The 18011-nt window shown below is 40.9% G+C and overlaps 1 protein-coding gene across 3 annotated transcripts; it reads right to left on the bottom strand.

Moving 5' to 3' along the window:
• Positions 1-2868: 2868 nt before the first annotated feature.
• LOC119017231 lies at positions 2869-17013 on the bottom strand. Of its 3 annotated transcripts, XM_037093769.1 has the most exons (10): positions 16856-17013; positions 12842-13608; positions 9946-10108; positions 9740-9846; positions 9440-9588; positions 9220-9356; positions 7986-8247; positions 5465-5781; positions 3644-3762; positions 3274-3521 (listed from the first exon to the last, which is right to left on the bottom strand). In XM_037093769.1, the coding sequence occupies exons 1-10, from the start codon at positions 16881-16883 to the stop codon at positions 3420-3422; spliced, it is 2151 nt and encodes a 716-aa protein (XP_036949664.1). In that variant the 5' UTR covers positions 16884-17013; the 3' UTR covers positions 3274-3419. The 3 variants fall into 3 exon arrangements, with proteins under 3 accessions (XP_036949662.1, XP_036949663.1, XP_036949664.1); XM_037093767.1 differs by lacking the exon at positions 3644-3762 and having other exon boundaries at positions 2869-3521; XM_037093768.1 differs by lacking the exon at positions 3644-3762 and having other exon boundaries at positions 2869-3521; positions 9767-9846.
• Positions 17014-18011: the final 998 nt, after the last annotated feature.

Below are 18011 nucleotides of genomic sequence, written 5' to 3'. Positions count from 1 at the left end.
AAATGGAAACACGTCTAAAACAAACATACACCTCATCTCAGACACACTGCATGCCATTAGGCATTTTTATACAAGGCCACATTCAAATAACAGCACCTTCAGTAAACATGTTGACTATCAACATGGTTAGGTGAGATATTTTATCTGTCAAATCTGGACCGTCAACTGTTTGTCTTCAGTTTTACACAATATTTTTATAGACAAAATCTATTAACTTTATCAAGCAAGTTGTTGTTTGTCCCCCGCCACTTTCCACAGTGTTCCCTGTTTATTCCAAACCCAACACAAGTCTATTTGTTGTGTCTTTTTAAACCAAACCACAGATCAACAACCTAATGGCAGCCGAACCAGAGAAGCAAAGGACTGGAGGATCTCCAAACCGAGTTTCAGCTTTGTTCCACAACAAACATTATCACTCTCAATCAGTTAAATCAATAAACTTTATCCACTAATATCAATAAACTACAGTGCTTAACTGCAGCCTGTGTGTGTGTGTGTGCGTGCGTGTGTACACTCAAAGGGTTTGGAAAGACTGCGAGAATTTCGTGTTCGACCACATCCATAAATATTGAAACAAGTTCCCTTTCTTCAAATCTCAGAATACTGAGTAAATATTGACACGGCAGGATCGGGGTGAACTGAAGCATCCCATACCTGTACTTTACACACTCTCACATATGCACATACATGCACGAACACACATGCTCTTGCGCCGCTGCTGCTGTGCTCAGAGCGCTCTCTGTTCACACCAGGGAAGTCCTGGAAAAATTAATAGCAAAGTTAAACCGACATGAAGCCCTCCTCAGTCACACATGCCCCCCACCTTCACCTCACCCTCACCTCACCAACACATGAATCTAAAGATAAAACTACACTGAAAGACAAAATGAGAGACTTCACCTATACATACATGAAAGTAAAATCCAGGGTGAAATCTTTGCTACTCTAAGTTTGAATAGAGCTCTCACACTCTGGGTTTCACTCCTGAAATGAATGTGTTGTGTGTGTTTGACAAATTTCTGCCCTGCAAAATAAGTTTTTATGTGTGTGTGTATTTGTGTGTGTGTGTGTTTATGCTGCACCCCTCCTGCCAACAGTAACAGCTCAGTAGCCAGTGAGCAGGAAGAGAGAGGTTCATTAAAAACCCAAATACAGCAGTTACATAACCAACAGTTCTGTTCATCCCAGAACCCCCCGTGCTACGAACACACTCCTCCCTCATGCCCATCGTCTTCTCCCTCCCACGCCTGCTGGCAGAGCCCACCCATCATCCTCTCCTCCTCCCATAGCAACAGCTCATCTCAGCTCTCCTCCCTTGTTCCCAGACCAACACACGCTGCCTCACTCCTCCGTCTCCCCCTCCTCCCCGCCTTTATGTGCTCCCCTGGTCCCTGCCACCTCCTCCTCGCTCTCATCAAACGCTTCCTTCTCTTACTCCCACATCATCATCATCCAAGCTTCACTTCAAACTTTACTTCTACATACGGCAGGACTACGAACCAGGAATATTAACTAGAGTTAAAACAAGAAACTTTTTGTTTTACTTTCACCACTGAGGGCAAAAAAATGACACGCTGGTCCCAAGACGTCTTTTCTAGTCTCAGGAAAACTCCTTCAGCTCTTTCAGGGGCGGAGTTTCATACAGGGATTTGGTTTCCTCAAGCACTCATGACTGACTTGCATACTAAGAACAAACAGAGCGGAATGTGCAGTAAGTGTGTGAACACAGCAGATGGCAACACAGATTAAGGATTTGGGCTGTATCACTGATTGTCTGGGATACCTCTACCCTAGAAACCACTCCGCCCTCCTTCTCCACCATCAGATTAGTGAGTGTGTGTGTACACCCCCCCCCCAGTTGAGGCTGACAAACATGCTGTTTAATCAAACGCAGCATGTGGTCATCTCACATGAAGGAACAGCACCATCTTAAGGCATAAAGGCTTTTAAACAGAACATCTCTCTTGAATCAGCGGTTCCCAACACTCATCTGTGATCCATTATAAGGCCCTGGAACATTTGCTGATGTGCCGCAAGGAGCAGACCATAAAATGAAGTAAACAAACTCAATTATAATCATATAACACTGGAGATTATAGCAGTCTATACTTGAATCTCCGTTGTGATTAATAAAGTGTCTATTTGTGCAGTAATTATCGTGAACAATATAGTGATTTTTCTATTTTTTCTAGTGTTCCTGAGAACTATCTGTAGTTTTGACTTATTAAGAAACCAAGTTATGTTTTTGGGTAACACTTGATAAGTTAACTGTAAAATGAAAACTCATCTACTATTTACTGTTTTGCTGTGAAGCTCCAGAGATTTTGTGAACTCCAACTTTCCATCAGCATGGGGTTGAGGTTGGGGTACACGATGATAAAATGTTCATGCTTAGGTGAACTCCCAAACCCCTCTATTTAGCATTAATACGCCTTTTAAGATCATTAAATAATTAAAAATGTATGTATAATCTTCTACTACAAGGACAATGTCAAGATATATTTAAAAAATATTTTTAAATTATCGTAACTGCGTTTTTACATCAGCCTCTACTTATGGAGATCACAACTCCATTAGAGTGTCTTATAACCCATTTATAAATGTTTATTTACATGGGAAATGCTAAGCAGTTTTCTGTTGAGTATTTTTTTTTTTTTTCATTTTTCTTCTTTCAATCTGTCATTTTATTACTTGTAATCAAGGCTTATGTGGGTGTTGGTAGGTGGTCACAATCATGTATGCATACTTAGAAAAAGGATATGTAGAACTACGCTTTACCCGACCTCCCACACCCCTCTATGTACAAGCTGTTGGTCTGCAACAAAATTGTCTTCATTAAAACTAAAAATATGTTGGACACATATTAAATAAAGGATTAACAGAGCAATGAACATTTATTGTAACCAAGCCACATGCAACCTAGAACAAGTATGCTGGCATTAACATCTCTACTGAAAACATCCCAATAGTAATGTAAATAGAACAAGCAGAAGATCACACACAACACACTGACATAGATACTTCAAAGACACACACACACTCAGACAAACAAATATTAAGTCAAAAATGTATGGGGGAGAAGTCACAGTGGAAGTGGCTATGAATCTCTCGAGGGCTGTCATACTCAATCTTGACACAAGGGGGTACTGGAGGGCTTTCTGGAGAGGTAGGGCTGACCTGAGAAGGCAGAAGGGAAGAAGCCTTGGTTGGAGTGATCTCTGCTCTGAGGCAAGGAGGCCGCAGGGTGGACACAGGAGGGAGGACAGTGGTGCTGCTGGTGGTTGTGGTGGTGGTGCTGTGTGTATGGGTGTGTGATAAGCGCTGAGAGCTTGCATGCAAAGGCCCGTGGTCTCCCCGGGAGAAGAATGATGGGGGAGGCAGTGTGGTGGAGGAGGGTGGCTGATGATCTCGAGCCCCTCCTAGATTGGCGGGGTAAGCTGAAGGGCACTGAGCGTGCTGGTGGATGGCTGGTTGACTGTACATGTTACCCCATGGGTACGACTGGTACGCTGTGATCCCACCTGCAAGGAAACAGATTTAAAACACAGACGTGACAGCTGAACTTTACCGAGGGTATTTTAGCTCAGGAGCAGGGCCACATCTCAAACACACCTCATCCTCTAATATGTCTATAAATGCCTACCTGACCTGCATTCCTGTTTGTTCCCTTTTTTCTGTTCCCCACCTTGACTCCTCTCTTATCTCCCTCCTCTCTCATTGGTCCCCATAAGCCCATAAGTGGTTGATGGTGTGCCATGAGATCTATTATTGCAATGCACAAATACGCAACAAGTAAGTAATGAGTTTTTAATTCCCTATATTGGTACTTTGTACGCATTTGGCATTCATTCAGTTGTCTGGTAGTGGGAATTATTTGAGTCTGACACATCAAAGGCCCTGATTGACGGCCGGTGTGAAGGAGGATAACGTGGGAAAATGGATTGCTTTGTTGTACGGAGCAGCTCACCTCATTTTTAATTTTGTGACCTGTCTGGTTTAAATCTGCGTTGCTGCTTTTATGTCATTTTACAAAGTTTCAAATGAATTCTTGAACCATTTTAATAATACATATTTCATGGTCGATGTAGTTGTGCCAAATTTGATTAGGCTTTAGTAGATAAAAATATGGGTTTAAGTGTGATTAGATTACACATCATTATCATTGTTAATCCTTCGTTTAAAGTTCAATAAACACTTATAATGGGGTGTCCTGGTGTCTGAGTGATTCAGCCACCTGCTATGCAATTCGTAGATTCTAGTTTTGTTTTGTACGACGGACATCTGTATCATGTCTTCCCTCTTGCTTACCCAAGATGTTTATATTGTATGAGGTTCAAATGCAAGTAAATTAAGTGTACATTATAATAAAGTAGATAATAAGAGCACAGGAGGACAAGTTCCCATTTGTTTTCACTAAATTAGGCAATGCAATGATTGTACTTTACTGTCCAGGTTTACTCAATAAATAAAAAGGCCAAATGCTAACGCCAAAATAAACATTTGTATTTTCATTGTTGGTTGTGGTCTTTACTCGAGAGTCAACTGCTCAGCAGGAAGAGTTTATGGGGTCATTAAGGAGTAGAGAAGAACTGAATAGAGGAATTTTGTTGACTAAGCACTTCCAAGATTTGGACGGTATGAAACTGTTACATTTAAATCATCAGTATAAAAAGATAAACAACTAGGATATATCTGTAAGTATACAACTATACTTTTAGAAACCCAATAATACATTCAGCATGATAAAACAATTCATTTTGAAATTCTGGGTTAATTTTGGATGAACATGTAGTATTTTATTCCCAACTGCAGAAAGGAAGCTTCTGACTGGATAGTTGACAACTACAATTACCATGAAAATCCTGTGTTTCTATGTTGAGGAATATTGAGATACTAACTGAAAGAAAACTTTGACTCCACACTCAACATGACTGTAACACCAAGGCCATTGTGCGTCCATGCAACCAGATTCTCCATTTTCATACAGGTGTTTTATTACACTGTCACAAACAAATAAGACCTAGAATTACTGCCTCATGTTCGTGTCTGCCCAGTTGCAGTGCCTGAGCTATTGCACGGAATAATGTGGACAACATGTTTAATAGAACATTATGAAGTCGCACTGAAGGTGACCTTTGGTTTGTAAATGACATCACTCCATTTTATCCTATTAGACATTTCTGTACAATTTAGTTGTAATTATTGTATGAATTCTTGAGAAATGGCAAAAAATCTGTTTGGGAGGTCAAAGTGACCTTTAACCACCAAATTCTGATCAGTTCCTCCTCAAGTTTAAGTGGTGATTGGTGTCAAACTTTTCAAGCATTTCTGAGATATTGTGTTCACAAATAAATCTACATGTTTTGGTTTCCTTTTTTTTTGGTATTTTGCAAATATGTTCTCATCTCAACATGTAAGATTGGTTCCAAAAATAAATAAATCAAATGCCATCCCTGTGACTCACCATGATGGCCTGCCGTCTGCAGCAGGATCTGCCCTGTGCTCTGGGACTGGAAGTAGGCATGGCCTCCAGTCGAGTAGGTGACCATGCCAGTGGAGTTTCCTCCAGGTCCAAAGGTCAGGTAAGATGTAGGGTTAGAATCTGGGGGGTTTGGGGTGAGGTAGGGGGAGGGGGTGAGGTATGCCATGCGGGGCAGAGATGCTTGAGGTTGATGCTGGGGCTGGCTGGTGGGGTAGGAGGTCTGCAGCTGATAGGGGAGGTTGTTGTTCTGCTGGCTTGAAGTCAGATAGTCGAGCTTCTCCCCAAAGTCAAACAAAGAACTGAGGACGATACAAAGAAGAATTTAGTCTCAGGCGCACACACCCATGAATATAGAGTGTTACTAGAGAGAGATCCATATGGTCATAAACTCGTCTCTCCTCTGATAAATCCATATATCTCTGAATCATCTGTCATCTGTATCACTCTGCTCCAAAACAAAGAGAAAGGGAGTCATACAAGGAGACATTAGGTGAAGGCTGTGCAGTGACAGGACTGTCAAAAATGACTGACAACATTTTTATCTGGAAAAGGGGGTCCAGACGGAAATCTGTGATATTTTTTACGATTACTTTATAAATCACTCATCTCAGCTCCCTGTGGGTCAGGGTCAGTTCACCCAAAGATTTAGGGGCTGTTCACACATATCTAATCAAGAGCAGGGACAGTAAAGGCTGCCGCTAATTATGATTTGGACCTGTAGTGTTGCAGCCCACCATGCCCAGCTGAGCTACTGAGATTTGAAAGATGCTCTGGGGACAGCTGAAAAAAAGTTCTAGTTAATGCAAATATCCTCCGCCATACCCACCCCAAGCAACAACCAGATGAGAGCCACACACAGAGACTTGTTTACTGCTCCGCTCCACTAGTGGAGTGAGGATTGTTTCAAGTGACTGAACTGCAATCTTGTCAGCTCAGGTACCACTGTATTAAAACAGTTTCAACAATGTATACTGCACAGAGATTTATGGTACTATATAAAAAATAACAACCAAAGAGCTATTCTATACTCAGGACACAAACTGTCGAAGAAAAGAAAATCTTCCTCGAGTTGAAGCTTACATGGCAAAGTTTCAGGAGCAGCACCACACCTCAACAGAGCCAACTTCCGATATTCCTATAAATACCACCTGACCCTCTCCTCGTCTTCGCTCTCGTATTCAGCGCCCCTCCCCCCCCCCCCCAATTTCTCTCTCCCTGTTTGTTCTTTAATTTCCTCCCCTTCGTAGGACCATGGGGTCTGTCGCTGCCCGGGTACGGCGGCGGATTCTCTACAGAGCTTCCCCACAATGTACTCGAAGTACCAAGATCCTCAACATTTCGTTTTCTCTTTCTTTCATAATAAATCTTTTAAACGAATCTTGTTGAATGTGTGGTCCTTGCTAGTGAATGTGCTATATGGTGGCTATGTCAGACACAATTGAGCATGGAAATTATGTGCTAGTTAAATTACAGCATACTGCTCTGCGTCTATGTGTATGTGTGCAAAAGTGTCGTCAAAAACATCGAAATACCAATGCAAAAATTCTGAATGTTTACACTGTACAGATCTACCCGTATCAACTGCATGTACTCGCTCTATCTTAACACCAACCTTTGTTATTTTTATGACTCAGTATTGTGTCAATTTTTCTCTGCAATATCAACATTTTTGAAGATATTGTACTAAAGTAAGCCATTCCGTTATCTTGAAAAAAATAGTTTAAGTTTGGGTCTACAGTCTGTACTTACCTTAAACGTCACTATTATGAGAGAAGTAGAGTCTGAGGATGATAAACTTTGTGCCAATCAGGCATGTTTTTAAGCGAAAACTTTGACTGTCAGGAGATCGCCAGAATCAGCAGGGTTCATCCTCTTTCATGGCAAAGCAGATTGACCAACCAACATTGCCATCCAGAGACATGCCTCTAGCTATACAAAACAAACATTTTCTCAATTACCTCGTAATGTTTAACACTGCAGGGAGTCATTGGGTTATTAGTGCTCTCACTGTTTGAGGCAGAATGTCCCAGTTACTCTACAGAACACACTGTCAACCAATCTCAAAGGAACTATTATTTATGTTCAAAGTCGTACCAGTGAAAATATGTTCCGTTGTAATTTAAGTGAACTGACCCTCTAACGTTAATAGCAGGACCAGATTGAAAATGTGTTAATATTCAATGTTTGTCTTTGTGTCGTCTTGCATTGGGGGACTTTTAGTGCTGTGATTCATAAATGTCATCTAACAAACAAAAATAATTTTGTGCAAAGCAACTGAGACGTCTCACAGCATGATTTCAGAGATATTTCAGAGCACCAGCTGAAACTGACTCCCTCTATTACAGGCGCTGTCTGAGGCATCATTATATCAGTATTTCGCAGGATCCCTGCTCGTGTCTGCAGCCTGCCAACCCACTGTCCTCCTGTCATCTCTTGTACTCGTTGTCCCCGTTCAAATCATCTTCTAGTATTCATGTCACTGCCGGCTGTGAGCTGAGCTGACCTGGTGTCTGTCTGCAGAGACTGGGAGTCACGATGGGCCAAGGAGGAGCCAGCCTCCACAGCATCCAGGAACAGAGGTGGGGTGTGAGCCAGGGTGTTGAGAAGAGGCGGAGTTGGGTTGGCAGGGTTGTAGGTCGCTGTGAAAAGGGGGAGACTGGCTCGGCGCAGTGGGGGAGGGCTGTGCATGGGGCGTGGGTGGTACTCTGCCAACCCCCCCTGAGATGAAAGCTGGTGCTGGCCCCCATCTCTCCCTCTGGATTGGCCTTGGAGATTATACAAAGAGATTAAACATTGAGATTAAAGCGATACTGTAGTTTGGTTTCTGGGGAATTTTACTCTTCTTAGCATGCAGTGTGAAGGGTTCACTGAGCACTGAGATTAAATTTGGCTGAACTCAAAGCATGGATTCCTACAGAATCAAGATAAAGCTCTCTTTAAATTCCCATTAAGTGTAAATGTCTATATATCCCACCTATATGCCAGTATCAGGCCCAAGAACAGCAAAATAAAGTCGTTTTGTAGGTATTTTAGAAGAATTCAATAAAAATATTGATGACTCATCCTGCACTTTGGGGACATATACTAATGTTGTGTCCAACAACATATGCTTTCTTCATTTTTATGATACATACTAAGGGGCTGTTGGTGCCATCAGTGGGACCTCTCGGTGGGACATTCAGACCAAAACAAGCCTTGCATTTAGCATGACTATAGCTGAATTATGAGACAGGATTTTACAGCTTCACCAGTTTCCTATCTTTGCCAGACAACCCCGCAGTTGTTCTGCTGATGCCCTCTGCATCAGTATCCCCACATATCGTGGTCTCACTGAACTGAACAAGAACAAGGCAGCTGCATTATTTTCATTTGAACACAACCTCAGGCTGTGTGCACACAACAAATGTAATCTAACATGAATTAATTAAAGATTATTAATGCTAGACCTCTGAGCAAAGACTATTAAACTCTCAGCTGTGGAGAAAGTGTCATTTGAATGCTGCTCAATCACAAAGACCTTCATTAATTAAGCTAATGTAGCTAATTTCACCATTTATCACAACCTCTGGTTTCACACAATGAAATAACAAAGACATCCTGAGTCTGGTTGGTTAAGGGAAATAGCATAGTTCCCCCAGAAACCATACTGATTTTGAATACTAACTATTGAGCACGATCGAATGCATCAAGAGCAGTACATTTTGAGCAAATGTGTACATCAATGAGGATTTAGAGACCTGGGCTGTTGAGGCTGGTCAGCAGGTTGCTGTAGGAAGGCACAGTCTGGTTGGACACGGTGGGGAAAGAAGGTGCTGTGGAGGTGAGCTGGGGCACATTGGTGGCAAAGTGACCAGAAAAAGAGGGAGCTCCCTTACTGAAAAAGAGAGTGAACATAACTAATAATACACCATATGACAGCTAAAAAACTACATAAACACAAAGATGACACTGTGATACCTGTTAGGTGCCAGTGTGGGTAGGGTGGAGTTAATTGGTTGATGTATAGGGCTGCTGTTATATCCAGCTCTACTCTGTCTGTGTTCAACCTTTGCCGTAATGGAACGCTCCACTTTCCTCCATTTTGCCCTGCGGTTCTGAAACCAGACCTGGCACACAAAAACATGCAGTCAAATATTGGAGAGAATGTTAGGATGGTCGTGAGAAACTCCCTGTTTGCTAAGCACTTAATCTGTTCTTAGAGTTACATTCATAGGGGACATTTCTCAGAGGATCAAAAGCGGAAAATGGCTGTCAAACCATAATTCTTTGAGGTGTGACACCAACTGCAGCAGCGATGATTTTCCTCTTCTCTGCATCAGGATAGTGGTCCTCCAGGAACAAGGCCTCTAAATGCTCTAACTGATCTGCACGCATATGCAAATGTACAAAAACACACACACCAAATGGAGGTAAACTATTTGCTTAGTCAAATCTGAACACACCTGGATAAACTGACACTTTACCAGTACTGTAGAGTGTTCGTGTTTTCTTCTTTGGTGCAGGTGGCAGCAGGCAGCTGTCCACAGTCTCTAACCCCGGCAGTAGAGAGAAGCTCAGGGCGCGGCCTCGACCCCTGGTGCTGTATCGGATGGAGCGCCGGGTGGAGTAGACCTGGGTTATCTCCATCTGCCATTTACCAGACAAACATTGCCTCAGTACTCTTCAACTCGGTCAAATATTGTCTGATTAAAAATTGTAATTATTTGCATTGTTAAGTGTGAATAATCACATTTCTTTAAAGCTGAACTCAAGTTTGAAGGATGGCAAAAAATTTGGTGTAAACCAAAAGCCAGCAGGGATCTTTGTCTGCCAAAACACAACTGAAGTGCTGCAAAAAGAGCGCAGTTGAATGTTTCAGCCCACAGAAGGCAAAGTAACAAAGATTCTGAGTAAGTAATGATTTTTTCATCTTTAAATGATTTGAAATTATTTTCTCGACAGACCAATTAATTGTTTAGACTATATAAAAAATGGGGCCCAAGATCATTTCTTTAATTGCCTCATTTGTCTGACAGACTATAACCCAAAGATATTTAATTTGCCATTGTTTGGCTAGAAAAAAGGCTTGAACTATTAAACAGTTCTCAAAATAAGTTACAATTAATTTCCTGTTAATATAGGAATTAATTGACTTATTGTTTCAGTGTCAGCAGCTGTATTATTTGGCCCTATCCACAACCCGACTCACAGGACAAGCAAAACAGGCATGTTTGTATTTTATGGTTTATGTTTGTTTTTCTGCTTGCTGTATTTCTCCAATGAGTGCAGCTGAAGCCTGAAATCAGGAAAATTTACATTTTTTGCTGTTTATAATGTGACTTTATGATTATCTGCAGCTGTGGATGGTGAACAATGCCAACTTACAAAATAAAGATTACTGACAAATTTCATGGTGTAGGTACAGTAGATTATACTGGCATATAATAAAAAAATTATTACAGTACATTTCCCCTCACACATTTTCAGAGTTAGAAGAAATGATTTGACACAGTTTGACATGATCAAATTCTGCATGTGCGTACTCCAATGCTTCAATGAAAGTCTTTCGCCCACTGATATAACACCAGATCACACACTGAGCCAGAGATTTAAATCAGGAGGCTGTATTCACAACTACATCATTAATATTGCAGTAGACTGTAGGTGTTAATCATTTCATACACATCACACTGTAATTATGTGTGACAAATGAGTAACATGGAGATCTTAACTAGAAGATGCATAAATGTCTGCCATGCTGCTCTGCAATCAAACATTATTCAAAACCACAGACGTTTATTTTCAAGTTCATGCAATTTACCCAAAGTTTCCAAATATCTCTAAGCTGTCCGGCTGAATTTGGGTCTAAGCTGAAATGAACAAAAATGAAGCAGCAGACATCAAAATGTTTCAACTGGAATGAATAATTCTTAATAATAATTGTAATTATTTGTACCGCTGCTATGATTACCTAAATTCCCCTCGGGGATCAATCAATCAATCCATCCATCCAAGCATCCCTCTATCCATCCAATAGTTTAAACTTAATTAAGTGCATACATACAATCTGATGCCATTTGGTACAGCTGCCATATAATCTATTTTGATGATTTCAACACTGTTATAGATGTGTTTATTTAATTAGATGTTCTAGCATGGAGGTTGCTGTTAGTGGTGTTTCTGTACTGGTCTGTCTTATGTTATATAGAGTTTACAATACTCTGCACAGACAAAACAATTTGAACACATCTATATATTGGATTGATATCAATAACACTACATTCACGCTTTCCCTCTATAGTAAACATAAAATTGTATTCATCAGTGTCTGAAAATATCAGCCAAAACTGAGTTTGTTGCAGGGGCTGCAGCAGACTGAAGTTGGATTTGTTATAACCGTGAAGCCACTTAAAGGGAAACTCCACCACATTTACACATCAAAGTCTGTTTACATGTCTTTGGGAGTACTATCGCATACGTGAAAAGGTTGTATATAAAACCTTTCATGACTCCAGACGGAGTTTCATAAAATCTAATAAATTGCATCAGTTTGATCTGAAAAGGAAATAACAGTGCAAGGATTTGGAGTTTGAGGAATGAGCTTACAAATTCTTTGTAGCCTCCTCCTCTCTCTGCTTGAGGCCAGTGGCACAAGGCTATATAAGTCGCTCTTTGCATTAAACACACCTGACTGAACTATTTACCACCTTTTGTATTGTGGGTGGTGTAGACCCCACATTCTGACAGACTTTCAGCTCCCTTGCTTGGATCTCCGATCTTTCAACTTGGCCTTCATTTTGTTCTCAATTCCACAAATGCAACGATAGTGCATGTTTCGTGGTTGTGACTCTATTGCAATGAAAAAATATGTATACAGACAGGCCAAAAACAACAGCTAAACAACAGTTGACAGGAATGATTGAAACTGTGATACAGTTATCTGCAAATTAAAATAAATGTGGGCCCAGGGCACAAAGTGGGAGAAAAATAACCCCTTCCCTAATTCCTACCTCCCTAGTTCTGCCACCCTTGCTTGGACCATGCCAAATTTCAAAATCTGTAAAATTTTGTGACTGCATATTTTACAGTTGTTCTTTATGCTTACAAAATATGTCAACAGGCAGGCAGGCAGACATAAGAACCACATGGTACTCAAAAAAAGATGATATGTTTAGATGCACATTTAAAACTGTCCATTGTGAGTCTGAAAACATTCTAAGAGCACAGTAATTTATTTGTCGAGTACCATTTAAAGGGCAGATAAAGGGAAATAATGCGTGTTCATGAGTCCAAATGTGCTGGAAAGAAGTTCAGGTGCAAGGCTGTTGACTATCTGTGTTTACTGTGTGTGGCTGGTACACAGTGACACTCTATTCTCACCTCAAGAGGCTGTGGGCCCTGCTGGGGGAGACTGTGAGGAAGCATGGGGCTGTGTGGCCTTTTCGTCCCGTGAGGCTGAGCAGGTGCAGGCTGGATCGGGACTGGAGGTTGTGAGGAGTACAGCAGGGGAACAGGAACTGGCGGGCAGTACAGCCCAGTCCCCCCACAACCCAGATAGACAGGATCAGACAGGTCGCAGCTGTTCATCAGTCCAATGGGAGGCTCCGACAGAGCTGAGCTGTCCTCTGAGCTCACCGCTGTCACCTCCTGTATCATACAGCTCTTTTCCTCCTCAAGCCTCTCACTGACATCTTTTAAACTTCTCCTGTTTCTCACATGCTCACTTTGCTTCTTACCTCGTCTCTTCCTACTCTTTTTCTTCTCATCGCTCTCTTCTAGACCTTTTGTGTCTTTGTCCTCTTGTATAGCAGCGAGTGTTTCCTCATTGTTCTTAATCTTGTTCTCTTCCATCTGTACCTCCTGTGCATCGTCCACTACCTGCCTACTCTCTAGCTTCACCTGCTCCTCCTCCTCCTCCTCCTCTTTTTCCTCTGTCTCCATCACTTCCTCTTCTGACATGACAACTTGCTTTTCTTTATCCTCCCCCTCCCCATCCTTATTTTCACTCCCTGTCTCCCCTCCTGGCTCTTCATCCTCCCTCTGATTAAACACTTCCCCTTCTCCATCCCTCCTCCTCTTCCCAATAATCCCTCGGCCGTTCTTTGTTTCAAAGTCCTCCAGTTCTTCACACAGAAGGCTTGGACAGTCTGTAACAGAGTGAAGTGAGAAGAATTTTTATTTTTTTTACTCTTGTCTACGATCTGTAAAGCCTGGACCTCTTTAACAGACATAATGTGTGTTACAATTATCAGCACTTTGTCTCTAAAACTCTGATTATCAACCTAAACCAGACCTGCAGAGACTTCTTCATGGTTTTGTAACTTGTACCAGAAAGCTTGCCATATTGACAAAAAAAAAACTTTTAACGGGGCAAAAAAAGATGGATGAAAACTCAGGAAGAGCCACAGAGGAGGGAGAAGTCTCCCAGGATTGACAGATGTGCAATATGTCAGATGCACAGAACAATCACAATTTATATTGACAGAATATCTGATACAAATCATATAATACATAACCAGACTAAGACTGCTTGAACAGGTGAGCCAGCTTCCAAGTGGATTCCTGTCGGTTTATTTGTAGTGTGAAAGTAAGCTGAACAACCTCAGGACTTTTGAAAGCAGATAAGTTAATTTAACATGATTTCAAAAGCTAAATTACTAATAATTGCAGGTCAGCATGAGTATTTCTCTGATTAATAGGTCAAAACCTGTCAAACACTTCCTCAGTCACTGGTTTGTTTTTATTTACAAAGTCATTCTTGGCAAGCTTCCTATTTACTTATCTTCTCTTTTAAACTAGAAATGTGCAAATCACAGTCTGCGTTCTCTTGACATTTTGCAATTTGTTGTTCCAAGAGTCCAAAATGAATTGGTAAAGAAAGCTATTAGGAATTCAGTACCCAATGCATGGAACAATCTACAAGCTGAATTTAAAACTCTGGAGTATTTCACCACTAAACAGCTTTAAAACTACGGTAAAAACAATTGAGTCCAGGTTGTCTGCGCGCAAATGTTTTATCCGATTACTTGGGTGTGCTTTGTCTGTGTTCCTCGTAAAAGAGATATGTGATCTCAATGGGACTAACCTGGTGAAATACAAAGAATAAAAAGAAGGAAATAACTGCTTTGTTTGTATCCAACTATGTGTACTTTGTCACGTCATTGAGTCTATTAGTGATCCCACACTTATAAGCCCCAAATCAGTACAAGTACATGACGACTGCTTTTCATCCTGTCACTATCTGTTGGTCATTATTCATAACGTGCAGTAGATCTGCAGTCTTAAAACACTTAAAATCTGTTTTGTTTTTAAGTGTTTGTGACACAAAAGGACATAAATAGAAGCATTAAAGTGGTGCACAAACTTATGATGCAGGATCGCCAAAACTGTCCAATCAACGAGTTACCTGTCAGTCTGTATAACTGTGTGTGAAGTTTTTCGCTTGGTGTGGACCAAATGAGCTCAACTACAGGTGTGAAAACACAGCGAGGTTTTGATCATAAGTCCGATATGCCTAGAGGACATAAACCGCTCAGACCTCTCAGTTCATCTGACTTGTATTCTTGCTGTGAAGTGAGGTTAAGCTCAGTACAGAAGACTCAGGGTGTACTCAGACATTCATTACTAGCCTTAAAAATGTTCTGATGCCTTCACAGTGATGTGCATTACGTTCTGCCTGATAGAATTATTTATGCATCTGTCTGTCTGTGTGGATGTTGGGAATGTCAATTATCAGAATGATGTTTCATTATTATTCGAGGTGTTTTCTTATAGTTTTTTTCTTCCCGTCTTCCTTCTCTCCATCCTAATATTCATGTGAAGGACACTGAGTCTTTCCATGTCTGTAGTTTGGCTTGGAAGGTTCTGAGTTTAGTACTTTTGGTTTCATCTTCTTATAATGTCTCTACAGACACAAACCAATTCATAATGAGGCCCCACTGTCATTTGTTAATTTATTCTAAATTATACAATGAGAAGCAGCATTTTGTGAGAGGCCCCTCCGACAGAGTAGCATTCACATCCAGGGCTGTTGTTGCTACTGAGTTCATGCACATTTTGGGAGGTTTAAGGGGAATTTGGTGAGACGAGCTTCCGAGGAGGAATCACAAGCGTCAATCAAAAGAAAACCCAGTGGACAATATATCATAGGCTGATTCCTGCATTTTTAGATTTTATTATTTTTGACTGTTAAAGGTGCACTATGTAGTTCTGGAGAAGAAAGAAAAAGATCTTCATCAACACAAACAAAGTAACTGTCCATTCTTTGAGTAGAACACAATTTCATATTGTTTTACTGTGTTTATATGTGGTGGACCCTGCCATCTTTCTAGCTTCAAACAGTGTTCTGGAGACCTTATTTTCTCTGAGAATAGCTTAAAATAAAAATGAGTTTGTGTTATTACCTCATTAATATTGTAAATATTAAATTCTCAGTTTGAATTTCTTCTCCAAAGCTACATAGTGCCCACTTGAGTGTAAAGGAGGCTTTGACCTAGGGTTAAAAATAAAGGATTTGTCCATAAATCAGTGTCATAAATCTGTTGATTAGTCAATTAACTGATTATTGTTGTGCTCTTTAAGCTGTTAGAAAAGAAGAAGAAAAAACATCTCTACATTCAGTTTACATAACAGTCACATTTAAAAAGGTGCAATACGTTTTGTTGTGGCATTTTTTGTCTTTAAAGAGATTGTCAAAAGAGATAATAGATAGAATACGTAAGTCATCCTACTAATCAATTATTCACCTTGTTTTCTGTAGACTGTGTTGAGGCATTGACAGAATCCTGGCCATGTTTTCACACTCTATATATTATTGCATCCCACATTATATATGACTTTATTTCAGTGGATTCACCTTACTCAGCTGTAAAGTTGGGGCCCTGGAGGCTGTAAATATTGATCACCTCAGCTGAAAGAAGGGCCTCTCCTGTAAGAAATAACTTGATAATGTGGTAGCAGTTATGTCTTTCATATTTCATGAGTCACGCGGTGACCTGCAGGTTGAACACAACCTGATAAACGTCATCCTCAGGAGGAGCTGTTGTCTGCAGTGACTTAATTAGTGTCCCAGCTGTGGAGCGCCTCGTGCCACCTCACCTGACCGTTAATTAACTCTGCGCGGCTAGCGGCGGCTAAACTAGCTAACCTGTCCCCACCCACAAAACACCGGGTCGTGAATGTTAATAACCCAGGTTTAAATCTTTAATTTGTCTCTGTGGAGCTCAGCAACAGGGGGGGCTGCACCTCATGTGAGAGATTATCGGCTTTAAAATGCGTCCAGAAAGTTTTGTAAAGTCGTTAAAAGTTTACTAAATGACACGCGGCTAAAAGTCCCTCTTTGGTCGACGAGTAAAGGCAAAAAAAACCCCAACAACATTTAAATGTCAGCCTTACCAAAATCTTCATCACAGTCGTCTTCCATCGCTGCTGGAAACCCATAAATTTGTACTAATAATCAATTAAGCCACGTTAAGGGCCACGAAGCAAATTGCTCCTCCTGAGCCGGAGGCTAACAAGGTTGATTGATTGATTACCTCCCTCAGCTTGTGACCAAGAATTATCGCGTGAAGGGTGAACCTGAAACAGCCAATCAGTGCCCAGAACAGGTCCAATCAGGGCCTGATCACGCAGGCTGAGGGGTGCAGTATCACACCGTCCACCTGAATGTACATTATGTAAGACTAAAGATGTTTTTAGTTTACTGAATTTGACAGGAAATCACAAAATCTCTGTTTCAAATAATTTGTTGTTTTGGCTTAATGTTGTGCTCCTGACTCAACATTTACAAGTTAAATGAGCTGATTCTAGGTCAGATAATACATTCAGTCTCTCAATATACCAACGAAGAGCAGTTAAGGCATGAATAAGCTTTACAAGGCTTTTCTTTATTTAGTTGTCAATACTTGTAACCTAGATTACTTTTACGTACCAAATTACTTTTTTATGCATAAACAAAATTAATTAACAAAAATTAAGTTTTTGTTTTCATGACTGAATAAATTGAATGTACTGACCTTAAAGGACAACATCATTCCATGCTGTTTTACTTTGTTTACATTTAATTTACCCTGCCACCTTTCTACACATAGCTTCAAACAGTGTTCTGGTGACCTTATTTACTTCTGAGAGCAGCTTGTGTTATTACCCCACTGATATTGTGAATATCAAAATTCTGTGTTTCTTCTCCAAAGCTGCATAATGCCCCTTTAAAAAAAAAAGAGAGATCCAGAGCAAGACAACATGTAACATCTACTTGTAACTAAGTAGGCCTACCTTAAGTTAAAGGGGCGATATGTAAGAACTGACAGCCTCTAGAGTTCATTCTCCAAACAGCAGGTGAGAGCATCTCACCAGAGTAACCGCTGACTGCTGCTAACTATGGCTTTCGCCCGCTGCTTGTTTTAGCTGGTATCAATTTTCTCACCCTACTCAATCCTCGCCATTAGCAAGTTAGCTTCATCATCAGTGGTACTGTGGAATATATTCTCTGGCTGGACTGCAAGCTCAGAGAACTGTTGGTGTTGTTCAGGCTACACCACTAGTGAAGGGG

This window comes from Acanthopagrus latus, chromosome 3 (assembly GCF_904848185.1).
Source record: "Acanthopagrus latus isolate v.2019 chromosome 3, fAcaLat1.1, whole genome shotgun sequence".
NCBI lineage: Eukaryota > Metazoa > Chordata > Actinopteri > Spariformes > Sparidae > Acanthopagrus > Acanthopagrus latus.
This window is presented reverse-complemented; position numbering and strand designations above follow the sequence as displayed.